Source organism: Carlito syrichta, unplaced genomic scaffold (assembly GCF_000164805.1).
Source record: "Carlito syrichta isolate Samal-C Ts95f unplaced genomic scaffold, Tarsius_syrichta-2.0.1 Scaffold303139, whole genome shotgun sequence".
Lineage (NCBI taxonomy): Eukaryota > Metazoa > Chordata > Mammalia > Primates > Tarsiidae > Carlito > Carlito syrichta.
Genome location: NW_007247235.1, coordinates 576,334 through 604,256, shown reverse-complemented (window position 1 = coordinate 604,256; position 27,923 = coordinate 576,334). Strand labels below are relative to the sequence as shown.

Genomic DNA, 27,923 nt, shown 5'->3' with positions numbered 1-27,923 from the left:
TCCCGCCTCGCGGGTCACGGAGCCGCAATGCCTGAGACAACCCTATTCTCCCACCCCGGAAGTTAACGCAGCCGGCTCCATTACGTAACTTCCGGGCAGGCTCACTTCCGAGACAGACGCGGAAGTGCTGGCAAACGCCGGGAGCCGGTTCAGTTGCTGGGTTTCTTGCCCTGCGCTCAGCCCTGGGAACGTCCTGCAGAGCTAGATTCCTAGAGGCCCGATTCCGCTAGCCCCAAACAGAGGAAACCAGCGCTCCTGCTCCTCGGCCCAGGATCCGATGCCGACCGCGTCCTGGAGCCCCCGTAGCGGGGCCGGACCATGAGCCTGCTGGGCGGCCTCGCCTCCTCGCCGCGGGCCCTGCTGCCGTCCAGCAAGACCAGGATGAAAAAACTCACGAAGAAAAGCCAGAACGAGAAGTACCGGCTGAAGTACCTGCGGCTGCGCAAAGCAGCTAAGGCCACGGTGTTTGTGAGTCTGACCGGCGCCCAGCCCATCTGGAGTTTCCCTAGCGGAGTCTTTCCCCTTCCCACAGTGACAGTGTTAATATAATGTGACTTTTTCAGTATACATTACTGCTTGTTAGCCTGTGTCCTTAGAAAACTCACGTGATTTATCTAATCCTTTGTTTCCTCATCTGTAGATGAGAGGTGGTAACTACCTTACAGTTATGAAGGTTAAACGAGAAAAGTTTGGTACCTAGAACATGTGCCCATAAAGTTTAGTCGTCATTATTACTGCATTACTCTCGTAAATGTCTTTGATTTTCGCGAAAACCCTGAGAATTGGGCACTATTTTTAAAATAAGGACACTGAAGCCCAGAGAGATGATTTGGTCAAAGGCACTGTGTCAAAGCCCTCTGGCTCCAAACTGATTCGTATATTACTTCCACTACACAGCCTATTTCCCCGAGCACCTGACACCCCCATAACTGACCCTTTGCCAAAACAGGTACATGAAGCTTTCAATAATTTCCCCCTACCAACCTTTTTTTTTTTTTTTTTTGAGTGTTTGAAGTGTTTCTGTCTATTATCGTAGAGACACTGGGTTTATTGAATAAATGAACTGGCTTGCCAGCCATAATTTTGTGTTACAATAGTCTGGTTTGTTCAGTGCTTGCCTCAATGCTTGGAAGTAGGGATGGAGTCCTCAAATGTCTTCCCAGATCTGAATCAACAGTTTACCTCTATCTCCCAAAAGCTTGAACATCTCATTATTTTTGGAAGCATAAGGAAAGGTTCAGGAATTAGAGTGTTCATTCCAAAAACATTTACCCAGCACTTGCTGTGTGCACTAGACAGAAGTAAGAAAAGTAAAAGGACTTGACATCTGATTGAATATTCACTTTCTCTTATCTGCTACACATCAAAGGTATCTAAAGCTTGAAGTCTATGTTATTTGAAGGATGTGGGTTCCATCAAATACATGAATATTCTGTGTAGAAAAGGGATATTGTTTTGAACATGGAGAGTTTGAGCTTCCACCTACAGAACATTCAGATTCAGCATTCCCTTCAGGATCAGTGCTTGGGAGATAGATTGAATCATCAGTATATAAGTAGATTATGAAGTTTAAGAATTTTACACACAAAATTTAATTTTGTTCACCTAGGTTTTCTCCCCAAGGTTTTTATTGTAAGATAGCTGGGAGTTAGGTTGGCTTATAAGTTCCTCAAAAAGTTGAGGCATGGCGGCAGGCAGCAGACACTCGCTGTTGTCCTGCCCATTGTGCCCTTCACGACGTATCTTTCGTTTAATCCTTTTTTTTTTTTTTTGAGTTGGAATCTCACTCTGTCAACCAGGCTAGAGTGCAGTGGCATGCTCACAGTCACTGCAACCTCGACTTGCTGGGCTTAGGCAATCCTGCCTCAGCCTTCCAAGTAGCTGGAACCACAGGTGCACACTACCACGCCCAACTAATGTTTTTTATTTATTGTAGAGATGAGGTCTCACCATGTTGCCCAAGCTGGTCTCAAACCCCTGGGCTCAGGCAGTCTTCTCACCTCTGCCTCCCAAAGTGCTGGGATTACAGATGTGAACTACCACACCCCTCTAATAAATCTACCTTTCTTAATTAAAGAAAAAAAGAGTTGAGGCACTTGGAAATAGAGAATCCTCATATGAATTGAATTTAAGCATCTATGGATTTAAACAGTACATCCTTTTCTCTGCCAAAGGATACACTAATTAGGGTGTACGTATCAGATCTTGGTTTGCCCAGGACAATCCTGGCTTACTGTATCATTCTAGCATAAGTGTTAATAGCACCCCTTTTCACTCAAAAGTGTCCCAGATTAGATAATAAGTTATATTATTACCTTGCCCATAGTAGAACCTGACTACCTTAACCTTTAGATTTATTTATATCTTGTCTGCAAGGTAGAATAGAAGCTCTTCCTTCTCCCTCAGTAACACAGACTTATTTGGTTTGAAATATGGATCCTCTTCCCTACATAATATAATCTTTTATTTTACATGATTATGTTCAATATTTTTCTTAAAGGAAAATGCTGCAATTTGTGATGAAATTGCTCGTCTTGAGGAAAAATTTCTTAAAGCAAAAGAAGAAAGAAGGTGAGCTGGCTTCACTCTGTGTTCAGAAGCACATTTTTACTGACTGATAAGTGTTATTGCTCAGGGTATTTTTCTCCTGTGAGGTTTTGTGCATTGCACAGCCTCTTAGCCACTTGATCAAGTACAGAGAAATTCACAATCTGTAATATGGGTTCCTGCGCACTCAAGTCATGTTGTACCGTGGTCATGCTATAGCTCTTCTACTCATCTTTCTGACAAAATCCTCTTGCCACATTATATAAGTAATCTTATTATACTCCACAATTAAAAAGCCAAGTGATGCCGGGCTTGGTGGCTCAGCCTGTAATCCCACGCCTTTGGGAGGCTGAGGTGAGTGGATTGCCTGAGCCCGCGGATTCGAGACCCGCCTGGGCAGTGAGACCTCATCTCTACAATAAATCAAAAAATCGGCCGGGCGTGGTTGCGCATGCCTGTAATTCCGGCTACTTGGAAGGCTGAGGCGGAAGGATCTCCGGAGCCCAGCAGGTCGAGGCTGTGGTGACCGAGAGCGGCCACTGTACTCCAGTCTGGGCGACAGAGTGAGACTCCAACTCAAAAAAAAGCCAAGTGATAAAAGAAACTGCCTCTCATTCTACAGTATGTACTATTCTGTGCAAAGCACAGTGGGTATATATACATTTGTAATTCATGAGATATATGCCCTTCAGAAGCCTAACACCTTCTAACATCAAGTAGAGGAACCCTCCAGATATAAGAGAAATAAGCTACAATCCTTATCCTTGGCTTCAAAGTATTGGTTATCCTCTGAGGCTTGATTATTCCCAGAGTTCAGTAAAAACCTCATTTTTATGATATGAATATAATAATCTTTGTATATAATTCTGGCTTTTCCCAGTACTTCAGTAAAATGTTGAATTGAGACCATACAAAAGTTCATACCTCTGTTCCTTTTCCTTCCCAACCTCAGGTACTTGCTGAAGAAGCTCCTCCAGCTTCAGGCTCTAACTGAAGGGGAAGTACAGGCTGTAGCCCCATCCCACAGCTCCAGTTTGCCCCTGACTTATGGTGTGGCCAGCTCTGTGGGAACTATACAGGGAGCTGGGCCCATTTCTGGGCCCAGCACTGGGGCTGAGGAACCATTTGGGAAGAAATCCAAGAAGGAGAAAAAAGAAAAAGGCAAAGAGAACAACAAACTGGAAGGTACTTTGGAGAGACACTATCAGTTGCCCCAGTGACTTAACTACTAATGACAGACCTGGTACTAACTGGTAGACACATATGGCAATAGATATACTTAAATCTCACTTGGTCATTAAGGAACCCTATAGCCTTTGAGAAACAGGTGTCTTATTAGAGCCACTTTGGGTAGAAAGATTCTGGTTAGACTTGTTTAAATGTGAAGGGAGCAGACTGAGACCTCCTTCCTTCCCCTTTCCCCTAACTCTCTGGGTTGTCTTCCATTCAATCTTTCCTAGAGACAGGGAAATGGGCTAGGTGGCCTTTTGAGCGCACTGCTGGCTTGGGAAATTTCTGATCTTACAGAAACTAAGAGGCCTTAAAAAGTTTAAGGCTGGCCAGGCTCGGTGGCTCAGCCTGTAATCCCAGCACTTTGGGAGGTCGAGGCAAGCGGATTGCCTGAGCCTGCAGGTTCGAGACCTACCCGGGCAACTTGGGAGACCTTGTCTCTACAATAAATAAAAAAAAATTAGCCGAGTGTGGTAGGGAATGCCTGTAGTTCCAGCTACTTGGAAGGCTAAGGCGGAAGGATCACTGGAGCCCAGCAGGTCGAGGAGCCCAGCAGGTCAAGGCTGCGGTGGCCGGGAGCATGCCACTGCACTCTAGTCTGGGCAACAGAGTGAAACTCCAACTCAAAAAAAAAGAAGTGTAAGGCTTTTAGTTGCTAAGCCCTAATAATAAAGGTGGGCAGTTTAGAAAAATACTCAGGGCCTTGGGGGGAGGCCCATTTAGTAAGTGTATAAAACCAGGTTTGACTTATTGCCCTTAGCATTCACATGTAAATTTTTCCCTTCCCCTTCAGCACTGGGAGGGGCCTAAAGTGGGTGACCCCAGATTTGCGTTTCAGTTCTGAAGAAAACATCCAAGAAAAAGAAAATGGAGGGAGGTGCTCGCAAGCTGGTTCAGCCCATTGCCCTGGATCCCTCAGGACGGCCTGTGTTCCCCATCGGACTAGGGGGTCTAACAGTATATAGCCTGGGGGAGGTGAGTGAGACCAGCGATATAGAGAGGAGAATCGGAGAAATATGGAAATGGGGTTGACCTTCCCTCCCTGTTCCCATTAGCAGCAGCCCCTTGCTGATCCATACCAACCCCAGAATATCTCCAGTCCCTATGAAATCAGGTCAGTTTCGTCTGCTACACTGCCTGCTCTCTTTCTCTGTGTGATTTGAGTCACTGCAGCTCCAAAGTGGTTCTAAAGACTACCACAGTAAACTGGACTTCTAAATTCTTCAGTGACCTCAATCCCAGGTTGGGGAAATGTTTTTTGTAGATCATCACCGACCGACCTGGCTTCCATGATGAGCATGCCATCTACCCTGTGGGCTACTGCAGTACTCGAATTTATGCCAGCATGAAGTGCCCAGACCAAAAGTGTCTATATACCTGTCAGATCAAGGATGGTGGTGAACAGCCTCAGGTACCCACTCTAATAATAACCACTATTTTTCTTTTTCTTTTTTTAGAACCTTCTCTATGCCAGGCACTTAATATGTATTACCTGTTCTGACACCTTACAGGATAGAAACTGTGCACCATTTGGGTAACCCCAAGATGCAGAAAAGTAGCTGGTCTTAAGTCACACAACCTCCGCTAATAAGTGGTTGAACTGGGACATGAATCTGTATCTGTCTGATTCTCAAACTGACATCCTTTTCCTTGAACCATGTTATTCCTATTGTCAGTATTGTGACTATGTGAGGCTTGATCAAGTCTGCTTATATGAAGTACAGGCCCAAATACAAGGATGATAAGTTTGATAATCTGCCATTTCAGGTTGGACCAAAATGGAAATAGCAAGGAAACTGCATATTAGTTTCTGGCTGCACATACTCTTAAGGGCATGGGAGTCCTATATCCTAGTCTTAATAAATGCCTTCTTTCATCCTTCTCAGTGCTAAGAGTCGAGGCAGTTCATTTTTCCCAGCCATCACTTTTTGATCATTGGGGAAAAAATAGACCATTTTCAGAATTCTAAACTTCAATATTTGATGAAGTTACAGATCACTAGAAAATTGGATGATAAGAAGTAGAAGCAAGATAACCTTTGTGCAGAAGCTGGGAGAACCCTGAGCCTACATTATTCATGGAGATAACACTGCATCATTCCTATCAGTTTAAGCACTGCTAGATATAACTGAAAGTTGAGATGACTTTGATCATGCAATTCTTTTTAGAAAAACTTACTATTGTAGCAATATACCATATTTATAATAAATATGTAAGTACAATGCAAATCTACTCAAAATCCTAATGGAAATTGACAAGCTGATTTTAATTTCCTCTGTAAAATAAAATATTTTTTAAAAAAGAGAATCTAATGGGGCTTTTAGTTTTCTTTTTGAGTTCATTAACCTAACTCAACATTATTTTTAGGTATACTGTGTGCTTGGACCTAGCTTCAGTTTTTATCCTCTCACATCAAGTGGCTTTAGTATATATACTAAATATATGTAATACTTGGGTCCATTTCCAAATTATCTGTTTCCAGATTATTCTGTCTCTTTAAATGCTGATATAACTTTTAATTACTTTAGCTTTATGGAGTATCTTTTTTTTTTTTTTTTTGAGTTGGAATCTCACTCTCACAGGCTGGAGTGCATGGCCACCATAGCCTCGACCTGCTGGACTCAGGCGATCCTTCCACCTCAACCTTCCAAGTAGCTGGAACTACATGCATGTGCTAGCATACCCGGCTTATTTTTTTATTTTATTGTAGAGGCGAAGTCTCACCATGTTGCCCAGGCTGGTCTCGAACCCCTGAGCTTTTAGGCATTCCTCTCGCCTCAGCCTCCCAAAGTGCTGGGATTACAGGCTGAGCCACCACACCCAGCAAATAGAATATCTTATACTGTAAGTATGTTAAAGGAAAATATAGGTGAATTTTTTATAATCTTACGATGAGGCAAAAAGGTTTTCTTTAGCAAGATACAAAACTGAGAAGCCATAATTGAAAATAGTAACAGGTCTGACTATTAAAAATTTAAATACTTCTGAATGACAAAAGACACCATAACCACAGTTAAAGCTCAAGCAAGAAAACAGGAAGAAAATATATGCCTAGGATTAATATCCAGATTAAGTGCTCCTATAGAATCAGAAAAGGCGACCAGAAAAATAAAAAACATTTCACAGAAATAGTGCAGATAGTTGATAAGAGTAACCATAAGTAACCAGGGAAATGCAAATAAAACAAAAATGAGACCTTACTTTGCTCATAGGCAAATATCAGAGGGATTGATAATCTCCAATGCTGGCCAGGGTTTAGAAAAACAAGTACGCATTAATAGGAGTGAAAACTGGTAAAGTCTGTTGGAAGGGCAACTTGGCAGTATCAACAATTTTAATACTTGTATTCTTTGGCTCAGAATATGTCCACTATTTCCTAGAAAAATGTGCAAATGTGAACAAAGAGTAACATGACACTACATTGTACCACTGTTTGCCATGGAAGGAAATTAGAAATAGCCTAAATATCAAATCAACAAGAAAATGGTTAAATAAAATATATCCACCCTATGTATACAGCAATTAAAAAAATGGTAGATGTGTACCTACTAACAAGGAAATATCGTCAAGACTAAAGGATGATATTTTGACCTTTGATTGCTTTTTACTCAAATAGAATGGTTTGCCTATGATAATACAAAAAATTGAAATAGACATGATTGATATTAAATAGCAGAGCAATCTTGGGCTATTTAAAGATAACAGCTCACAAGTTTTTCATTAATTGGCTGAGAAATAAATATAAAACATCAGGTACAAACTGGCAACTTAGGTCATTGGTTGAAATATCAAGACCACCATTGACTAAAACTATTCACAGTATAATTTGTTACTCACAAAAGTGACAGATCTTTGATTTTTAACACAGTAAAATTACATCCAGTGAAATAATAACCATAGAAGAAAACTAACAGTAGTAGAAGCTATACTCAGTAAAATTTGTTTTAATTTTTTTTAGAAATCAGTAGTGCTTACTTTCATTGTAAAAATGATAGAGAATAAATTAATCCTGCTCAGAATAATCTGAAAGAAGTAAACACTGAACAACTTGAAACTATTTAACTGAACTTTAGAGAAAACTAATCAAGGAATTTAATTGGCTAGATAAGGACTTGTTACAGAAATATTTTCTTGGCAAAAAAAATCATTCAACTTCATAGAAAACTGGACAAAGAATTAAGTTGGCTAGACAACACTTGTTACAAAAATAACTTCTTGGCAAAACTTTCTCAGGATTAGTATAACTTCATGCAACAATTTCTTTTTATAAACACAGTCAAGATATTTTACATTAGAAAATAAAAGCAAGCAGCAGTTTGCAGTCAAAATGTCCTATTCTTCTAGTTGTCAAATAAACCTGAGATAACATGGAGAGTGATTTCTTTTGTTTTGAAAATACCATTTGTATTTGTACTTCAGGATATAAGTAGATAGGCTAGGATCTGGAAAGTTAAATAACAAATGTTGGCCTCTGGAAAGCATTCAACCAAGAAGGGCAGAACTGAAACAGTCAAAAGACTTTCTCTCTTTACTTGACTTTGTTTGAATTTTTAACAGCACATAGAAAAGTGTGCCCATCTTCTAGGACTGAGTTCCAGAGTAGAAAATATTTATAGTAGTATGACTCTCTCAACTTCTTCATTCTTGAGGATTGATCTGACTGCTCTTTTATTTTTCTCAGTTTGAAATTGTTCCTGAAGATGATCCTCAGAAAGCCATTGTTGGCTCTTCTGCAGATACTTGTCATGCAGAACTGCTCAAGACCATAAGTGCTACTGTGTAAGTTGACCAACAGCTTGAAGACAGGCTAAAAGGATCTCTGTTGATACAGTGAGACCTTTTCTGTGGCTTTTAATGAGTAGAGAGCCCTTATTTTATAGAGACCTAACCTGAATCCTTCAGACATCTTAGCAACTAGAGTCTCCACAGTATCAAAATCTCAAGAAATCTTATTCTGTGTGTTCATATCCCTTGCTGTTCTTAAACCCATCCTCATCTCCCTCTAAGCTCTCAAACTAAAATTCTCCCTCTTGCTTAGGGGGAAACTAACGCCTAACCTGCTTCCATCTGGAGCTGATTTTTTTGGGTTTTCTCATCCAACCATCCACAACCTGATCCAGAGTTGTCCAGGAGCTCGAAAATGTGTCAAGTAAGTATGGTCAAATCCATTCCCTTGAGAGAAGCTCAGTGATCAGCGGCCCAGGTACCTAAACTGGCAGTTACTACTTTGTTCATTGAGCTTTGTGTCCAAAGCCTGCTTGCTTCTCAACCATTGTGCCTCAGTACTGCCCTCACAGTCCTCTGGATAGGTGAGCAGAGACAGGACCCCACTGTACTATAATTATCATTTTCTGTACGTACCATGAAAACAAAAGGGTTGGGAAATCTATGAGTAAAAGAATAATTTATCACTAAAGAGCCCTATTTTTTTCAGATTTTTCATTAGCTAATAGTTTTTTTAGATACCTATGGGAGAAAAAAGAAAACCAATCCCTTTGGAAGTAGAAATGGGTTATTGTGTCTAACAGACTAAATGATTCCCTTTGATACCACAGTTACCAGTGGGTGAAATTTGATGTGTGCAAACCTGGAGATGGGCAACTATCCCAGGGACTGCCAGAGAATGATGCAGCTATGAGCTTTGAAGCCTTTCAGAGACAGACTTTTGATGAAGATCATAATGACCCCATTCTGCCAGGTATCTTTTAACTTTACCTTTCTGGTTTGAAAGTTGACCATTTTTAGGCTATGTTCCCCTTTTCACACATAGTGGAGTGTCCCAAATATCTGGACAATGAATGATAAAAGTTCTCACTGATTAGCTATATAGAGTGAGGAGTCAGAGTGGGGCCTACAGCATATTAGCTTCCCAGATTACTCACAGAAGTCACACGAGCACCTGTGATGATAGTAAGGCAGGGCACCCCAAGAAACTAAAGTGTCTCATACTCTAACCTAAGTAAGACCTGAGCAGAACACCAGGGGAGTTTTAACTGTGCAGGAAACACAATTTCACACACAGTCAAAGGGGTCAGGTCGTGGCCTTGGCCTGCCTGTGTTCCATATATTCCTTCCCACAAATGGGTGGAGAGATCAGGGATTCAAGCTTTGGGGTCACTTAAGGAAAATTGGGATAGAAATAAGAAAATGGAATTAAAATTCTCACTCTTTCCCTAACATACTATTTAACCCCACATAAGTCACTTGATCTATTTGAACCACAGTTTTCTTCATTGTAAAAGTAAATATCTGTCCTGTTACCAAAGGTAAAATTGGGCTGACAGATGCAAGGGTATTTAGGAATTGATTGAAAGGACATATATGTGCCTAACCAAAACAGTATCCTGAGATTTCCAGGTAGCTGTGGAACTTAAGAAATTGTTTTCTCCAGGATCCCTGGACCTCCCGGAGTTTCAGCCTGCAGCCTTTGTATCTTCTTACCAACCTGTGTTCCTGACACATGAACCCTTGGCAGATACTCACCTGCAGCACTTGAAGTCTCCGTCACAGTGTAGCCCAATTCAATCTTCAGATTGAACAAGGGATCAGATACCATATGATTTTCATCATGATGAATTAAACTTAAACTAAAACTTAGAATATATGGAAGAACGCAGCAATTCAGGAGTAAAGAAGATATTAAATTAACATATTTTGTTGTGGAGGTTCCCGTGGTGACAGTTTACCTTGGGAAAAACTTCAGTTGCTTTATTTTTAGTAATAAATCTCTCTTGACAGTTCTGCTTATTTTTATCTTATAATCAGGATATTATCCTTTTTTTTCTTTTTTTTTTTTTTGCTAACTCTGCCTGAGGTAAATCTATAAACCAGAGTAGGAGAAAGCTGCTGTCTTAGTCCATTCAGACTGCAATAACAAAATGCCATAGACTGGATGGCTTATAAAAACATGAATTTATTTCTCACAGTTCTGGAAGCTGGAAAGTCCAAGTGCCAGCAGATTCAGTATCTGGTGAGAGTCTACTTCCTAATTCATAGACAGCCACCTTCTCACTGTGTCCTCACGTGGTAGAAGGAGCAAGGGAACTCTGTGGGTCCCTTTTAATAAAAGCACTAATCCCATTCATGAGTGCTTTGCCCTCATAACCTAATCACCTCCCAAAGGTCTCACCTAATATCACACTGGGGGTTAGGATTTAACTTATAAATTTTGAGGGGACACAAATATTACATATATAGCAGCAGTTGACTCAGAGAGATAGTAAGACTGACAAACATCTATTTATTCTGATCCCAGTTCAAGGAATATCAAGTCCCACCACTACAACCCAGGCTGCTGCTTTATTTCATTTATCAGTGTCATCAAAATCAAATCTTCTGTTTACACTCAAACTGGAAAGTACAGTCTAAGGTACACTGCTCTTGTTCTTCACATTTTGCACATCCCTTAAGGGGATCAAAAATTACTCTTTAACCCTTTCTGTCGCCCATAAGTTCCCTATTGGAGAATGTGCCTTTAGGTCAATATGTTGCAACCATATGATAACACAAATTTAGATATAACATAATTGAGGATTAGTTCCCATCCTCTATAACAGAATCATTCCTATTCTTTCATTAACCATGTAATAACATAACTCCATGTTCTATGCAACTGAATTTTTGGGCCCTGTCTATAGCATTAAGTTGGAGGTTTACTGTATCCCTAATCTCAGTCAGTACAACTCCACACGACCTTATGGGATGCCTTAGCTACCCATCACCAGGTACCCAGGGCTGGCTGAAAAGAGACGACATGAAAAGGACCAGAGGTAGAAGTGTGAGAAAGGAATGGTGAGAATTGAATAATGTGCTACCCTTCGTAACTGCCAACTGAAGACAACACAAATGGGATTAACATATTACAGTAATTAAACAGCAGAAGGAGGAAATCGAAGAGGGCAGTGTTTGGAACATACTACAAACTATAAACCAAGTTAGGTATAAACTCAAGCTAACTTAACTGGTATTAATTTTATGATTCTAAGTAGAGTCTTTTTATAAGTTGCATAACTTTACAATGTAAAAGAAACTAATAAAATTTGGATAATAGCAAATCAGGTAGGAAGAGGATTACTCAAAGCTGTTTGTGTTTGTTCGTGTTGTAGTGTTTTATCTTTTTTCTTTGCATAAGTTGCTTGAGCACAAATTAGCTTATAAAAATGCTATATGTTGCTTTTATCATGTAACAAATATGTTTTCATTCTTTCACAGCCTGAGGAAAACATCTTAAAAGAGAGCCTCATTATAGAAGGACATTTAAGTGTTTTTTAACAAATTAGTGAAGTTTCCTAGAACTGTTTTTCATACTACAAATCTCAACCCATTAGTTGTTCATAAATTTAGGAAGTTGAGACCTGTATCCTTTAAACATAAAACAATTAGAATATGTTAGAATGCATCCATGGAGAAAGGCTGAAACTGATTTCAACCATAGCATGTAAATATGTATGTATATAAATATACACATTTATGGGGGTACATGAAATAATGTAAAATGTTTTTACAACTGATCATGGTTTTTAAAAAGTTGCAAAACACTGCCCTAGTATACTTAAAATATTTTTTCTTCTATCAGACTGTTAAACATTTTTTAAAATTTAAAACATCTGCTGTCAGTGAGGGTGAGTGAAAAACAGGTCTACTTTGGTGAGGATGTAAGAGGTTTAATCTTTTGAGAGGGTTAGGCTGTAAGTATCAAATTTGTAAATATCCTTTAACCTGTTATTCCACCTTAAGGATCCCAAGAAATAGTTGGACAACTGTGGTATGTTTGCATGTAATATTCAATACAATATTTGCTTAATAATGGAAATTTTACAAAAGCCTATATATCCATTAACAGGAAATTAGTTAAAACATAGGGCTTCTACAAACTGAATACTCTAAATTCTATTTACATAGGAATATTATTTTTGTAAAATGAGTCAAAAGCACAGATTTAAAAATACACTATATAGTATATAAAATTATATAACCCAAACAAATCTAGTAAATGTTCACCAAAGCGGTGAATGATGAATTTGGGGGTGATTTGTACTTGCTTATACTTTTCTTTAGTGTCCAAATTTTCAACAGTGATTATAAATTCCATTTTCAAACAGTGAAAAGTCCTTTTCATTTGGGGAATACAGTGAATTCCCACAGAATGTTTTAAATTATTCAACTTCTAAAAACAAATTAATTTACATATGACTTCATTAATATATCCACTACCTAAAGCACATTTTTACACCATGTACACTGGGATGAAAGGAGCTTGGGCTTGGAGTTCTTGGTTACCTCTAGTTGCCTCCCAATTAGAACAGCCTGTAGGTATGTGTGTATTTGGGGTGGAGGAGTGGACAGGTAGATTTACTTTTTCCTGGAAGTCTTACTAGGTTCCTGGTTCCCATAGGACTAGATGCATGAGAGGGCAAAGTATGGGCATTAGAAGTTAATTGTACAACAACATTCCTTGCAGAGTGCATCGTTTTTTTGTTTTCTAACTAAATAAAATCTTGGTACTGGCAAAGCTTTTCCTACTGTTTGGAGGACGTATGTATAGTGAGCAAAGCTTATCCTGTTACTTCTTGTTTTTCACATTAAGGAAATGAAGACCACCCATAGATAACATTCTTATTCCTTTCCCATGCTTCAAGGACAATTTACAAGTTCATTTTAACAGGATATAAACATATACACATCACTAATGATTATGCTTTTATTTCCAACTTGTAATGGGTAACAATTTAAAAGTGCCATTAGCTGTTTTTAATCAATCAATCTGCATTAAGATTGGTAATAGTGCCGTCTGGTGGCAGCCATCACCATTGAGCCAGAATGGACGCCTACAAGTACATCCAGGAGCTGTGGTGGAAGCAGCTGTCGGATGTCATGTGCTTTCCTGCTGCAGGCGCACTACCAGCAGCACCGCTAGCTCTCGGCGCTGCACCAGGCCCCATGCAGCCGGACAAGGCGTGCAGCCTGGGCTATAAGGCCAAGCAAGGTTATGTCGTCTACAGGATCCACATGCGCTAAGCGGCCGCAAATGCTACTTTCCCAAGGGCACAAGCCTGTGCACCACAACATCAACCAGCTCAAGTTAGCGTGCAGCCTGCAGTCCATGGCCAAGGAGCGAGCTGGACACCACTGTGGGGCTCTTAAGAGTCCTGAATTCCTACTGGGTTGGTGAAGATTCCACATATAAATTTTTTGAGGTTATCCTCATGGATCCATTCCATAAAGCTATCAGAAGAAATCCAGACACCCAGTGGATCACCAAGCCAGTCCACAAGCACCAGGAGATGTATGGGCTGACATCGGCCAGGCGCCAGAGCCATGGCCTTGGGAAGGGCCACAAGTTCCACCACACCATTGGTGGCTCCCAGCACACTGCCAGGAGGAAGCACAACACTCTGCAGCTGCACCACTATGCTAACCCAAGTTTCCTTTGTAAAAGCCCCGCCAATAAACAATGAGGACAGTCCTGTCTGCTTAAAGGTGGGGGGAAAAAAAAGATTTGTAATAGTAAACACAACAAGCCTCTTTCACATTTGTCTCATCTGTATTATTCTATATGCTTTATTTTTTTCTGTATGCTTATCATTAGCATTCGGCCTCACTTTTTTTCTCTAAGGATTATCCTTAGTGAAACCTTTTACCTTTAAAAGATCCTGAGATTTTTATGTAACTCGAACAACCCGTTGCCTCTGTCACTTCTACATTCGTGTTTTCCTAAGCCTATGTTTCCCAGCCCTCATGTTACTAGCAGCCTGAGTGCCCTTCCTGGGCTACCACCACCCGGCCCTTTCTTTTCATTCCTTAAGCAGTTCCTTAGCACCTCCCAAAATGCCTGCACATGGTTCTGGTTTGTTTTAAACATGCATATTATCATGATTTAGACTGAAGGAACAGAATTGTTTTGGGCTTGAAGAGGTAAGAGTAGTATGGTTTCATGGGAGAAAGATTTCAATTTCACATAAGGAAAAACTGTTGGAAAGTAGAATAGAAACTTCATACAGAGATTCAATAACCACTTCTCAGAGATTTTGTAGAGAACACAAACACTAGCCTGACTGCATGGTCTTTAAAATCTTCCAACCCTGAGATCCCAAAATTCTGGATAAAAGGGGCAAAGGTGTTAAAACATTTCACTCCCATTGATGTGAGGGAAGTGAATGACACTGAGGTCCAATTTGTCTGTGGTTCACAATTAGTTCAGTACAGATCCTTAGACTAACTAGAGGACAAAAAGCAAGCATTTCAAGTTGGCTACCAGCTATGGTTCACCTCAGAATACAGAAACAGCCATGTGCTAACTGGAAGTCATTCAATGAGGTTTTCTGTTAATTTTCCTTAAAAGCAACAATTGTCATCATTTAAACTCCTAAATGTCAAAAGCTAAAGGACCTACCCTTACATTTACGTTCTAATCACACTGCAGTTGTTAGGTGGCAACCTTGCTCTGATGTCCAGAAACCCAGTCTGTTATGAAAGCAATGAAGGGAGGGGCTGGCAAGGCACTGCTAGGGTGGTACAGGGGACACGTCTTATATTCACAAGGCCATGTGATCCAGGCATAGCGGACAGCAACCACAGTGCCATGACAAGATCTGATCGTCAAGGTCAGGCTCTGGGTGGAGGAGGTGTTCATGGGGGCTGGAAGCCACTTGCACTGATGGTCACTGCAACATGAGATCTAATAAGAAAGCCACAAAACAGGAATAGTCGGGTCAGTTGGAAAGGTGTTCTAAGAACTGGGAACTCTTTCACAGAATAGATGGGAGAAAAGGGGCTTCTCCTACAATAACCAGAACAAACCTGAGTCCAAGTTGTGTCTGGTCTACCACAGGTTGATAATAAATGTTCATGTGATTAAATAATTTAAATCAATAAATAAGATATTAACGGAAGGAGACAAGAAAGCATGATCACATGAGGCATTTAGGGAAGGCTTCCCTGACATTCTTCAGTGATCCCTCCTGCCAGATAGCAAAGCAGCCCAGCTGTGGCTGCTACTCTCTGAAGCTCCTTTGAGCTTCAGACTTTAGTTATGAAGCCTTTCACAAGACATAAGGCAGTCCAGAAAAGGGAACATAAATTACCCAGAACCCAAAGGTCAAATTCTTTCCCAACCCCAACTATGATCCTGGACCACATGATGGGCAGACCACCAGCAACTAATGAAGAGAATTCAGAATGCAGAGACTTCTTGGGAATCTATAAATTCACCTAAAACCCAGCGAGGAAAGTGGGATAAGTGCTGACCAATCATCTAAGGCAGGTTGGATAATGTAGTTAGCATTTCGAAAGCAGCAGCCCTAGATAAACTCCTGTGTAATTAAAGTTTGTCTTCAATATTTGTTCACCTCCTCCAATGCCCTCTTTTATTCTATTTTATTTTATTATAACAATGTGGGGTACAGGTAAAAACTATACAAGTAGGCTGCATGCAGGTAAAGTCTGGGCCTCCAGCTGGCCCTCACTTCCCCTGGTTTGGGATCAGGTACCCCTTTTGCTGTTATGTGCTTCCCTCCCTCCCTTTCACCCTCACCTGGCAGTACCCAGCAACTGCCAATCCCTCCCTTGTCAATGCCCTGTTTTCACATACTCCTTCCCAGTCTAAGGCCTCACGATTCCCAGATTCTCATTTAAATGTTCCATTTAGGAATGTCTCCATCCCGCACCTTCAACTATAGAAGACTCCTAAATAATCTCTTTAATCAATAGCCCCAGTTCCATAGCAGAATGATCCCTGCTAGGTATTAAAAGAAAGTAATCTCATTGCATGAATTCACACTAAGTTACAAATCACTAAGGTTAAGCCTCTCAAAGGAGATACTAAATAGAGAATGTCAGAATTTAGGATAGTGTAACAAAATAGCACCCAAGGGTGAGGTAAACATTCTGGAAAAAGGAACTTTCAATAGGTAACCTATAAAGCTGCAGGTCCTTCCCTGAGCAAAGATGGTTGCTCTGGGAAAGAAAAAAAGAATATCATTTTAACACAGATTTGTTTTCCCTTCCTCGAGTACTGTCGATCAAAATTGCCTCTAAGCTCATGAATTAATAGCTGTTTATTTGTCCCTCTGAGACAAGCTCAGTCCCTCACCAACTGAGGTCCACCTCATCATAATGTTATCATGAAAGAGATGGGCCTCACTGTTGAGGAAATCCTGACTCCCAGCACAAGATGGATCCCTATTTTTTCTGCTGTTCTTCTCACCTCAAATATCTTGTTGTCCTTCTTCTGTACCTGGATTTGCTGGTAATACGTGAGGCTAAGCAACCCCTTATGAGCCAAGAGTTCTATCTTCCCAGGCAGTGGTCCTTGAAAGGCCAAATTCTTCTCACCATAAGCCACAGCACGGGCCCCCAAGTGTAGCCGATAGGCCACAGTCTGTTTATCTCGAGGGTGGATGCTACAGGATAAGGAACAAGTAGAGAACTTTGTGTATGTGCTCAACAATAACCACATATTTTTAAAAAGGAAATGATACAAAGCACTCTTTAAGAAGGTAAGAATAATTTGATTGCACTCAGTGATCAGTGGCTAGGCAGCTTAAGAAAAACAGTGAATGGTAACCATAGATGGGGCACTGGGCCTTCTATGGGTTGGAAACCTTGAAACAATAGATGGCTTGGAAGGAAGGAATAAATGGAGGAATGGAAGGAGGGAGGGAGGGAAGAAGGAAAAAAGGCATTGGAACTAACCTAGAAGAACTAACTCATAAGACTATTCCCAACCACTAAGACTCATATTTCGTCTGAATCAACTGTTCGTTATTTGGTCCCCTCCGGCTTTTCTTTGTTTATTTAATGAATATTATCAGTTCATCCTATTGATGAACTGATAGTACTGGGCCCTATTTCATATTTGACATCTCCTCATAACTTACAGTTTGCAAGGGGTATACATTGCTAGAATTACATTTCCTGTTCTCCCTGAGGCTAGCCATGGTCATATAACTTGGTTTGGCCAGTGCGACGTGAGCAGAAATTACTACTATAACACTTTAAGGCAACTGTGGAAGCACAGATCAATGTTGAGCTTCTGTTGCTCTGCGCCTGTGAATGATTACAGTGAGGAAAGTTTCCACTGACCTTTTTTGGACATGGAGTTGAGCAAGAAATAAATTTTTGTTGCATCAAGGAACCGAGATGTTAAGGGATTTTTGTTATTGCAGCACATCCCAGCATAACTGCATATATGTAGTGCTTCCTAGCTTCAATCCTTGATCTAATCTTCCCCCTCACAAGTGAACATGAGAGTGAAGGACTACAGACAAGGAACACACACTGTTCATGCAAAACCCAAGAAGCAACCATACCTGTCAAAAGGCGAGTCCCTATCACAGAGGTCCATAGTCACAGCCATGAAAGTGTTGGGCATCTTTAGGCTGGGGACATAGCCTAAGTCTGCTGTTTGATGCCAGCGGATCCAGGGAAATCCATCCTCTGATTTGTTCTCAGGCAAATATGAAGATAACTAGAATGCAAAGACATTGTTGCTTTTATTGCATCAGAATCCCACACTGGCTTTTTTGCTGGCAGACTCTGCTTCTGCTTCTCTCATTTGTTCAAATGCTCATCCAATTATTTACAGTACTGCTTTACTGCTGTGGCACTGTCTTTCCAAAGATGGGTGCAACAATCTTTATCCCATATGTCCTTTTACAATGCAAATTTGCCACACCTCTCAGCAAAAGGTGGTGTCTATGTGTCATCCCACTGAATCTGGGCTAGCCCTGTGATTTGTTCTGACCAACAGAATGCAGCAGAAGTGATGTACAGCTTTTGAGTCTCTGCCTTAAGAGGCCTTGTCTTCTGATTTCATTCTCTTGGAACCCTGAGCTGGTCATGTAAAAACAGTCCAGATACCCTGCTGGAGAGATTATACAGAGAGAGGAGACCTGGAAACTGAAAGATAATGTAGAAAGAGAGACTCTAGTGTTCCAGCAACCCCAGCTGAGGGATCAATCATGTGAATTCTAGGTCCTCCAGCTCAAATTGCAGCCACATGAGCAAGCCCAGCTGCTCTCACATAGAACAGAGATGAGCCACCCCATTTGAGCCCAGCCTGGCCAACCCAAGAAGTTGTGAGCAAATAAAATGGCAGATTTTTTCAGCCACTGTTTTGGGATAGCTTATTACAAGCAACAGGTAACTTATACACCTGTATACAACACAGGGCTATGCACTGTTGGGAAGCAGAGAAGAATCTGCCCTTGAGAATGTGATAAGTTGCACAAAAGACCTCAATTCTTCCCCTCTTCCTATATCCATACCCTCTTGCCCTGCAGCTTTGCAGTTCCTCCCATTAAGCTGAAGAGTATATTTCCCCACCCCTTGATTCTGAGTTCAGCCATGTGGTTCATTTCGGTCAATAGATGGAAGCAGAAATATAGTGTGTGAGTTCCTAGCCTAGGTCTCAAGAGACCCTGCATGGTTCTACTTGCTGGTTTTGCCCTGCTGCTATCACCATGAGAAGGACATGCCTTGGCTAGCCCTACGGGTCTCTGGAGAAGAATAAGCATTGTAGAACAGTGCTGCCTTGTCTAATCCCTTCCAGCCAAGCCCAAATTGGAGTAGAGCTCCCTGGTGACTCAGAGATCTGAAAGAGCCTGGTGGAACTTAGCCAAATCACCCAACCCTGGCTCCCCAGACATGAGAGCTATTTTAAGCCATGGTTTAAAACAGCAGTGGTTAACTGGTACAAGTACTTTATAGCTTTGATAGGGTAACAGATCTACACATAAGAAATGTTACTAAACAACAGTATAAAATAGTATGGATTAAGTGCTAAATTGGTGGCACAAACATCAAGAACTATATACATTTTTTTTTTGAGTTGGAGTCTCACTCCGTCACCTAGCTGGAGTACAGTGGCATGCTCATGGCCACCGCAGCCCCAACCTGCTGGGCTCAGGTGATCCTTCCACCTCAGCCTTCCAAGTAGCTGGAACTACAAGCACATGCCGACACGCCCAGCTAATTTTTTGATTTATTGTAGAGATGAGGTCTTGCCAAGTTGCCCAGGCTGGTCTCGAGCCCATGGGCTCAGGCAATCATCTCACCTCAACCTCCCAATCTGCTGGGACTATAGGAGTGAGCCACCATGCCTGGCCAAGTGCTATATACATTTAAAACAGAGAATGGTTATTATTATAGGGGGAAAAAATGACCTCAGAATTCGTTAAAAAAAAAATTGGATGGGCACCAAAACTGAGAAGTCACTACAAGTAGTTCTGCTCATATTTCATATGTTAGGACCTTATAAGATGCAAAGGTAGGGAGGAGAACGGCCATTCTGAAAGAAACACAATCTAGCAAGACTGGCAGATTGGTGTAGGAAAGACAAAGTTGGAAAGATAGCAAGGCAAATGTTTATACTTTTTTATAAGCAATAAAAGACTACCATAGAAATAGAAGTGATGATTGTATAACATTGTGAATGTACTAAAATGCCAGTGAACTGAACACTTAAAATGGTTAATTTTATGTTAAACGAATTTCATCTCAATTAAATAATAACAAAGTCAGTTAAAGTACTGACATGATCAGAAGACACTTTCAAATGATTAATCTAGTGATCATACAAATGGTTTTGGCAAAAAAAGAAAAGTTTAGAGCAGAGAGCCTGGCTAGTTAAGCAGCTGTTATAACATTCTAGATACATACACACACACACACACACACACACACACACACACACACACACAAAGGTCTAATCTAGAGGAATAGTAGTGGAAATAGGATAGTCACGAATAAGACAAATTGATAGACCAGGCAACCAACTGGATGGGGCACATGAGAAAAGATGAAATCCATAGCTCAGAATCCATAATATCTGGATTAACTGCTTGCAATCTCAGGCATCCAGTGGTATCAGAATATTTGGGAAATAATATTGTTCCAGAAAAAACCTGTGAAGGATTAGTAGCTTATGAAATATCAGTCAGCTCATTTATTCACTCATTCTTTTAACAAATATGTACTGAGCACCTACCACGTTCAAGCACTAATACTGGCCCCAGAGATAGAGCAGTGAAAAAAATACAAGAATCCCTTCCCATCCCTGCATTCTACTGTGGAGAGATAACCAATAAACAAGAGAAATAAGGAAACCACATATCCTATGAGAAAGTGATAAGTACATTGGAGAAAAATATAACAGGGAAAGAGGAGAGAATGCCAGAGTTGAACAAAGACTAGAAGGTGGTGAGAGAGGAGGCTATGAGGATATCTGGGACTCTCAGGCAGAATTCTAAGATGACCTGCAGTGATCCTATGATCTTCTATAATACCCTCCCCTTTGTGGGAGAGACCTATAACTTGCTTCCAACCAATAGTCACCAAAAACCAAAGGTCTATTCTAGAGGGATAGTAGTGGGAATGGAATAGTCAAGAATAAGACAAACTGACAGAACTTGTTTCTAACCAATAGACACAAGGGCAACAAATACCGTCCTTTGATTTGAACATGTGTCCATGGCAAAGGTAATGGGATATCACTCCCATGATTATGTTCTGTTACATGGCAAAGGTGAAGGGATTTTGCAGATGTAAGATCCCTACTCAGTTGACTTCAAGATCACCAAAAAGGCGAGTATCGTGGTGAGCCTGATTTAGTTGGGTCCTTTCAAAGAGGCTCTGGAAGTCAGACTCTCTCTCCTCCTGGCCTTCAAGTCGGCTGTCATGAGTTCTGCAGCTTCAAGGAAGTGAATTCTGCCAACAACCACATGAGCTCAGAAGAGAACCCCAAGCCTCAAATGAGACCACAGCTGTCTAACGCCTTCACTGCCGTGCTAAGCAGAAGACCCAGTTAGGCCATGCATGTCCTTACTCCCCACCCACAGAAACTGTGAGATAATAAAAGTGTGTTATATTGTTTAAGTTGCTAAATACAGACTGACAGAACTTGCTTCTAACCAATAGACAAGTTGTTCTGCAGCAAGAGAAAATTAATACAGTGGAGAAAGAACTTTCCAGGTAGAATGGAAAAGAAAATACCAGGCCCTAAGATAGACGTATGTCTAGTGTGTTTAAAGAACAATTAGGGTAGCCAGAGTGACTGACGCGGAGTAAGCAAGGCAGAGAGAATTGGGAGATGGGGTGAGAGGGCAATGGTGGCAGGTCATGTATAGCCTTGTTAACTCCAGTCACATGAAAGGCCACTGGAACCTTCCTATGAGACTTACACTTTAAAGGATCACTTTGACCTATACAGTGAGAAGATCCTAAAGAAAGAGAAAAGGTAGAAACAGGATAGAAGACCGGTTAGGACATGATAATCCGAGGAAGATGTGATGGTAGCTTCCACTAGCATAGGAGCAGTCATGGTAATGAGAAGTGGTCAGACTGTGAACACAGAGTGAGTTAACAGGATTTGTTTTCATCTAAACTGAAAGTTGATATACTCCTACTCCTGGAAAGGACAAAGGTTCCCAGAAAAATTGTTTACTATTACAATTATACATGTGGTCTTATTATTTTCTTACTTTTCTGATGTTGACATCTAGCTGTCCTTCATTTACATAACGTCTTATGGTCCTAGTTCCAGCCAATGAAAGGCATCAACCTATTACCTCTCTTTCACAAACTGTGATCTAACTATAAGTCAAACCACAAACTGAGAAGCAGTTTGGGCCAGCAGCTACATTGTCTTTTGACTCCATTTCAAAATGTCTGACCCCACCAGAAGCCTGTATTATACACAGACTGTTCTACCCTGTCTTATTACTCCCACAGCCCAGAAAATACCTGACATCATTCCTGTGAATGTGGCCAAATGAAGCTTTGAGCAGAGGATGTTTTCTGCTTCCTGAGCTGTTCCAGAAAGACAGGAAAAGCATCAGGAAAACACAGAGAGGTTGCAATAGTACAGAAAGGAGGCTTGGATATGATACAGGACTAAAGAGACATTTCCAATTCTCTTATTAAAATTATCTTATGCAAATCGACTTTAACATAGGAAATGATAAAAGGTGCTGCTGAAGCTTCACAATGGAATCTCATGAAAACTAGAAAATGAGAATAAAAAGATGAGAATAAAAAGATCCAGATGAGAATAAAAAGATCCAATGGAATCTCATGAAAACTAGAAAATGAGAATAAAAAGATCCATATCTTCTATACAACACCCAGAAGTAGAACCATGGGCCCCAGCCAGGGTATGGTGAAGATCACAGCAACAGAGCCACAGGAAGGAGTATAAGATAAGTACCAGCCTGAAGCTCAACAGAGAGAAATGCTAGTAACAGCCCCTTAAAGCCAAAGGAGTTTACTCAAAATGGCAGTTTGCAGAGTGAGAATTCTTGCAGCAATTCTCCACTCTAGTTCATTGACAGCACTACTATACACTGGCCACATGGGGGCATCAGCATACTCCATACCCAAATGAAATTCCTGTGTTTTTCCTAATCTTGGGTGAGATAGGCTGGGGCATTGTTCTGTCTCCCACAGCGACTAGTAGAAATACCATAGCCAGTAGACCAGCCAAAGAATATAAAACTGGCCACACAGAGGATTTACAAATAACAATGCAGGTTGTGGTCTGTTCCTCCAAACAAACTGCTTTTAAACAGCATACTCCTAGGGACTCCAGTCCCAAACCTCCTGCTCTTGTCTTTCTCTCCCAGACTTCAGTCTACTTATAACTCTCTGATACAAGTGTCTAGCCCTGGTCTCTTCATGGAGCTTGAGTCCTACATCTCTAACTGCACTCTAATGACTGCAGTCATCATTTCAAACTCAACACTTCTATAAAGCCAATCTATCTTCCATAAAAAACCAACTGTCCCTCCATATTTTGATTTCTCTCATTAATAATGATAAACACTAACATTATCCAGTATGTGCTAGGCTTACATGGATGAACTCATTTAATATTTAAAATAACAAGCCGGGCTCGGTGGCTCAGCCTGTAATCCCACGCCTTTGGGAGGCTGAGGAGAGTGGATTGCCTGAGCCTGTGGGTTCAAGACCCACCTGGGCAGCGAGACCTCATCTCTACAATAAATAAAAAAAAAAATCAGCCGGGCGTGGAAGCACATGCCTGTAATTCCGGCTACTTGGAAGGCTGAGGCGGAAGGATCGCCGGAGCCCAGCAGGTCGAGGCTGCGGTGGCCGGGAGCGGCCACTGCACTCCAGTCTGGGCGACAGAGTGAGACTCCAACCCAAAAATAAATAAATTAATTAAATAAAATAAAATAACAAAAAGTTTAAATATCTTGTTTAAAATTATGTAGCTCAAGAAATGTCAGAGCTAGTATTTGAATCCAGGCAGTCTAGCCTGGATGGTCTGAAACATTATATTATGTTTTATGTTTCCCTTTGAAGATGTATGTTTATATTTCCAGTTTTCCACAAGTAGCCAACATATTTTTGTTGGTGATAATCAAGTTAAAGCCTGGAGGGTCAAGGCCTTCTACTAAACCATAAGGCATAAGTGCAAGGGCCAGGTCTCTCTGATTCATGCTATATTTCTAGCACCTCAACAAGGTGCTAGCATCTCACAGCACATAATAAGCATTCAGCACATACTCTGTTTGAATTGGCTGAAGTCACATTCAAATCACCACGTGCACAAGCTACGAGAGGAAAAAGTACCTCCAAAACCCAAGTGCAGCCACCACCAACAGCAATACAGAACCAGTGACAGGAGCTGCTATTTTGAAAATAATGAGCAGAATGATCTTATTTCAAAGTCAAAACAAATGTAGAAAAGACAGAAAATTACTATAAAGACATTTTAAGTGGAAAAAAGATCTATAAAAATCTTTATTCAAGAAAAGTGTACCGTGAAATAGGATGAGGTAGAAGAGATGGGAGGATAGACAAGGTATCATGGGATACATAGAGGCAGATGTCTGGAACTATGTATATCCCAATCAAATGGTAAAGTCTACTCTGCCATTCGTTGTAAATTGAGCCTTGCTTTTACAACACCTTACTTGTTTAATTCCCCATGTTCTAGAAAAGCCAAAACTGCTACCCTGCTAAAAAGTCTAAGTCTTGGAGAGGTCATATGAACAGGTGGAGGCAAGGGAATTATTAACTTGGCCAAATATGTTTATTCTTTTTATGCAAGGCTGAAAGTAGAACCCTTCTAATTTTCTCCCATTAAAAGTATGGTTTTTTGCTGGGTGTGTGGCTCATTCCTATAATCCCAACACTTTTGAAGGCTGAGGTAGGAGAACTGCTTAAACCCAGGAGTTTGAGACCAGCTAAGGCAACACAGCAAGATTCCATCTCTACAAAAAGTAATTTTTTAAAAAAATAGCCAGGCAGCTGAGGCAGAAGGATCATCCAAGCCCTGGAGGTTGAGACTACAGTGAGTCGTGATCATGCCACCACAGTCCAGCATGGGCAACAAAGTGAGACTATGAATCAAAAAAAAAAAATTTTTTTTAACTTATGGTCTCTCTTGATACATTTTTTCATGTATGTGTTAAGCATTATTTAATGAGTATTGACCAACAAGATACTAGGGATATAAATGTGACCTGCAAAAATATGGTCATACGTGCAACCTACATGCAAGTAAAAGGAGAAGTAGAAGGAACAGGGGCATCTAACCCAGACTTTGGATAGACACAGAGGGTTTCCTAACCAGTATCCAGGCTGAGATAAAAGGATGAGTAAAAGCTGAGAAAGAGTAGGAGGGAAAGATTGTTCCAGGCAAGGAGCACGAGCAATGGCGTGGAAGTGAGAGGCCATAGTGCATTCTGAGGGGTATAGGATACACCAGGACAGGGAGGGTGTGGCGAAGGAGACATTCTTACAGACACATGCTAAGGGTATAAACATACAGAAAAATGTAAGGGCATGTTCAAAGTCTTGTAAAGCTGTGCTTTTTTAATCTAAAAATTGACATTCCATATGATACCACAATCCCCCTACTAGGAATATATCCAGAGGAACTCAAATCACTCTATGGAAAAGATACCTGCACACGCATGTTTATTGCAGCATTATTCACAAAAGCAAAAACATGGAACCAACTGTGCTGCCTACTGAAAGAGGACTGAATTTTTAAAAAGTGGTACATATACATGATGGAATATTACACAGTCATGAAGAAGGACAAAATTATGAACTTTGAAGCAACTTAGATGAACTTAGAGGCTATAATACTGAGTGATCTATCACAGAACCAAGTATCACAAGTTCTCACTCATAAGCAGACCTTGAATAATTATCATAACACTATAAGAAAGGGATTGGCAGTAGTGGGAAACTTCCTGGGGGGGAGAGGAATGGAATTGACAGTAGTGGGAAACCGCCAGGGGAGGGGGGGACACACCTCATCAACAAGGATACCTGCATAATGAACATTTGTATACCAAACCCTGAATTGTACCTCACATATTTAAAATTTTTTTTTTTTTAAGTCTGTCCATTTTGATACAGCAACTTCATTTCTGGGAATTTATCTTATGGAAATAATTACATGTTTGTGCAACAATTTAGCTACAAGGAAATAAACATGCCTATGCTTATAAGAGCAAAACATTTAAAACAACCTAAGTGCACATCTAATGAGAACTGGTTAAATAAATTATAATACAGCCATATTTCAGAATATTTTGCAATCACTGCAAATTATGTTGAAAAATTAATGTTTACTGACATGAAAAAAGTTCACAATATGACATTAGGAAAAAAGCAAGACATGGTACAGATCCTATTTCAAAAACACATGCACAAAAGAAGTCTGCTTATTTCTGAATTGTAAAATTATCAATGTTTTTAGCTTCCTTTTTGCTTATCTTTTTTTTTTTTTTTAAGTTGGAGTCTCACTCTGTCGCCCAGACTGGAGTGCAGTGGCCGCTCCCGGTCACTGCAGCCTCGACCTGCTGGGCTCCGGTGATCCTTCTGCCTCAGCCTTCAGAGTAGCCGGAATTACAGGCGTGCGCTATCACACCCGGCTAATTTTTTTGATTTTATTGTAGATGAGGTCTTGCCTGCCCAAGTGGGTCTCGAACCCACAAACCCGTGGGCTCAAGCAATCCACTCAAAAGGCACGGGATTACAGGCTGAGCCACCAAGCCCGGCTTGCTTATCTTTTTAATATTTCTTCAATAAACCTGTAATGCTTTTTTCGTAAGAAGACATATTAGCTTCTTGAATTAAGCCTTACATTCAGTTCTTGACCAGCACACTGTGAGGACAAAAAAGGAATATGAATTCCAAGATAAAGAGCACATCCCACACCAATGCCCATAAACCCTCTTCCTCTCAAGACAGGAACAGGGGTTGGCAGGAACAGGCAAGCCTTTACCCTGATCATACCTGGACAAATCCAAATGGGAAGAATCGCTCTGTCTGCCCCTGGGAGCCACAATGGAAGGTTTGGCGCCAGTCTTCAATGAGCGCAGGGAATGTGCAATTGTACAGGTCTGTGTTATATTTTATATTGGACTCCCCTAAAAACAGTTAAAATTGTGAGAGAAGTTTGGGGTAGACTGCAAAAGTTGCCACACATGATTCTCCTCCCTTTATCAATGCCCTGAGGTAGTGGCCTCACTGGACTGGCCTGGTGACTTGCTCCAACCAAAGGGGCATCAGCAAACATGATGCAAGCAGAGTCTTGAAAAGCACTTCAACTTTGGGCCTTGCTCTCCTTTGATGCACCTAGGACCCTGGGACTACTATACAGATAACAAGTGGGTCTCAGCTAGTTTCCTGAAGGTTGGAAGGTCACCTGAGAACCACAGTGCCCCAGCAGACAGCCCCCAGTCAACAGATATGAGGGAGAGGCCATCCTAGGTCATTCAGCCACCAGACAACCTGCCAGGTGACCAAAGACACATAAGAGATACCAGCCAAAATTAGCTAAAGCAACTCAGACAAAAAAAACCGCCCCGCCAACCCACAGAATAGTGAGCTAAATAAAGTCACAAAACTATTGCTTTAAGCCACTAAGTTTTAGGGTAGTTTGTTATATAGCAAAAGCTGTAAACATTAGAGAAATAGGAAAGTAAGCACTCACCCTGGTACCATACCACCCCCTTCAGGGTCATATTATGTAGCGGATGGATCATGGCATTCCAGAGAACAGAGTGCTCACTGGGACCAGTTACAGAATCATACGGAATGGACCTAAAATCAATAAGATGCACAAGTGTCACCAGAGAGCTGGTGTCTGAACACATGATGATCTC

General features: G+C 40.9%; 2 protein-coding genes and 1 pseudogene across 2 annotated transcripts in view; 2 read left to right on the top strand and 1 right to left on the bottom strand.

Annotated features, from left to right (window-relative positions):
- Positions 1-86: 86 nt before the first annotated feature.
- Positions 87-10,524, top strand: TBRG1 (transforming growth factor beta regulator 1). The gene is made up of 9 exons (XM_008057842.2): positions 87-468; positions 2,501-2,571; positions 3,500-3,732; positions 4,616-4,752; positions 5,042-5,188; positions 8,459-8,556; positions 8,816-8,926; positions 9,333-9,475; positions 10,169-10,524. The coding sequence occupies exons 1-9, from the start codon at positions 319-321 to the stop codon at positions 10,312-10,314; spliced, it is 1,236 nt and encodes a 411-aa protein (XP_008056033.1). The 5' UTR covers positions 87-318; the 3' UTR covers positions 10,315-10,524.
- A 1,839-nt stretch (positions 10,525-12,363) lies between these two features.
- On the top strand, positions 12,364-14,306 carry LOC103260191 (annotated as a pseudogene).
- An 87-nt stretch (positions 14,307-14,393) lies between these two features.
- The window catches only part of SIAE (sialic acid acetylesterase), a 34,541-nt gene continuing 21,011 nt past the window's right edge, over positions 14,394-27,923 (bottom strand). Inside the window, exons 6-10 of the mRNA XM_008057841.2 lie at positions 27,752-27,861; positions 27,052-27,185; positions 18,087-18,244; positions 16,982-17,177; positions 14,394-15,454 (exon numbers count right to left, since the gene is read on the bottom strand). Coding sequence (XP_008056032.1) covers positions 15,203-15,454; positions 16,982-17,177; positions 18,087-18,244; positions 27,052-27,185; positions 27,752-27,861 — 850 coding nt within the window. The 3' untranslated portion in view covers positions 14,394-15,202. The remainder of the gene's footprint in view (positions 15,455-16,981; positions 17,178-18,086; positions 18,245-27,051; positions 27,186-27,751; positions 27,862-27,923) is intronic.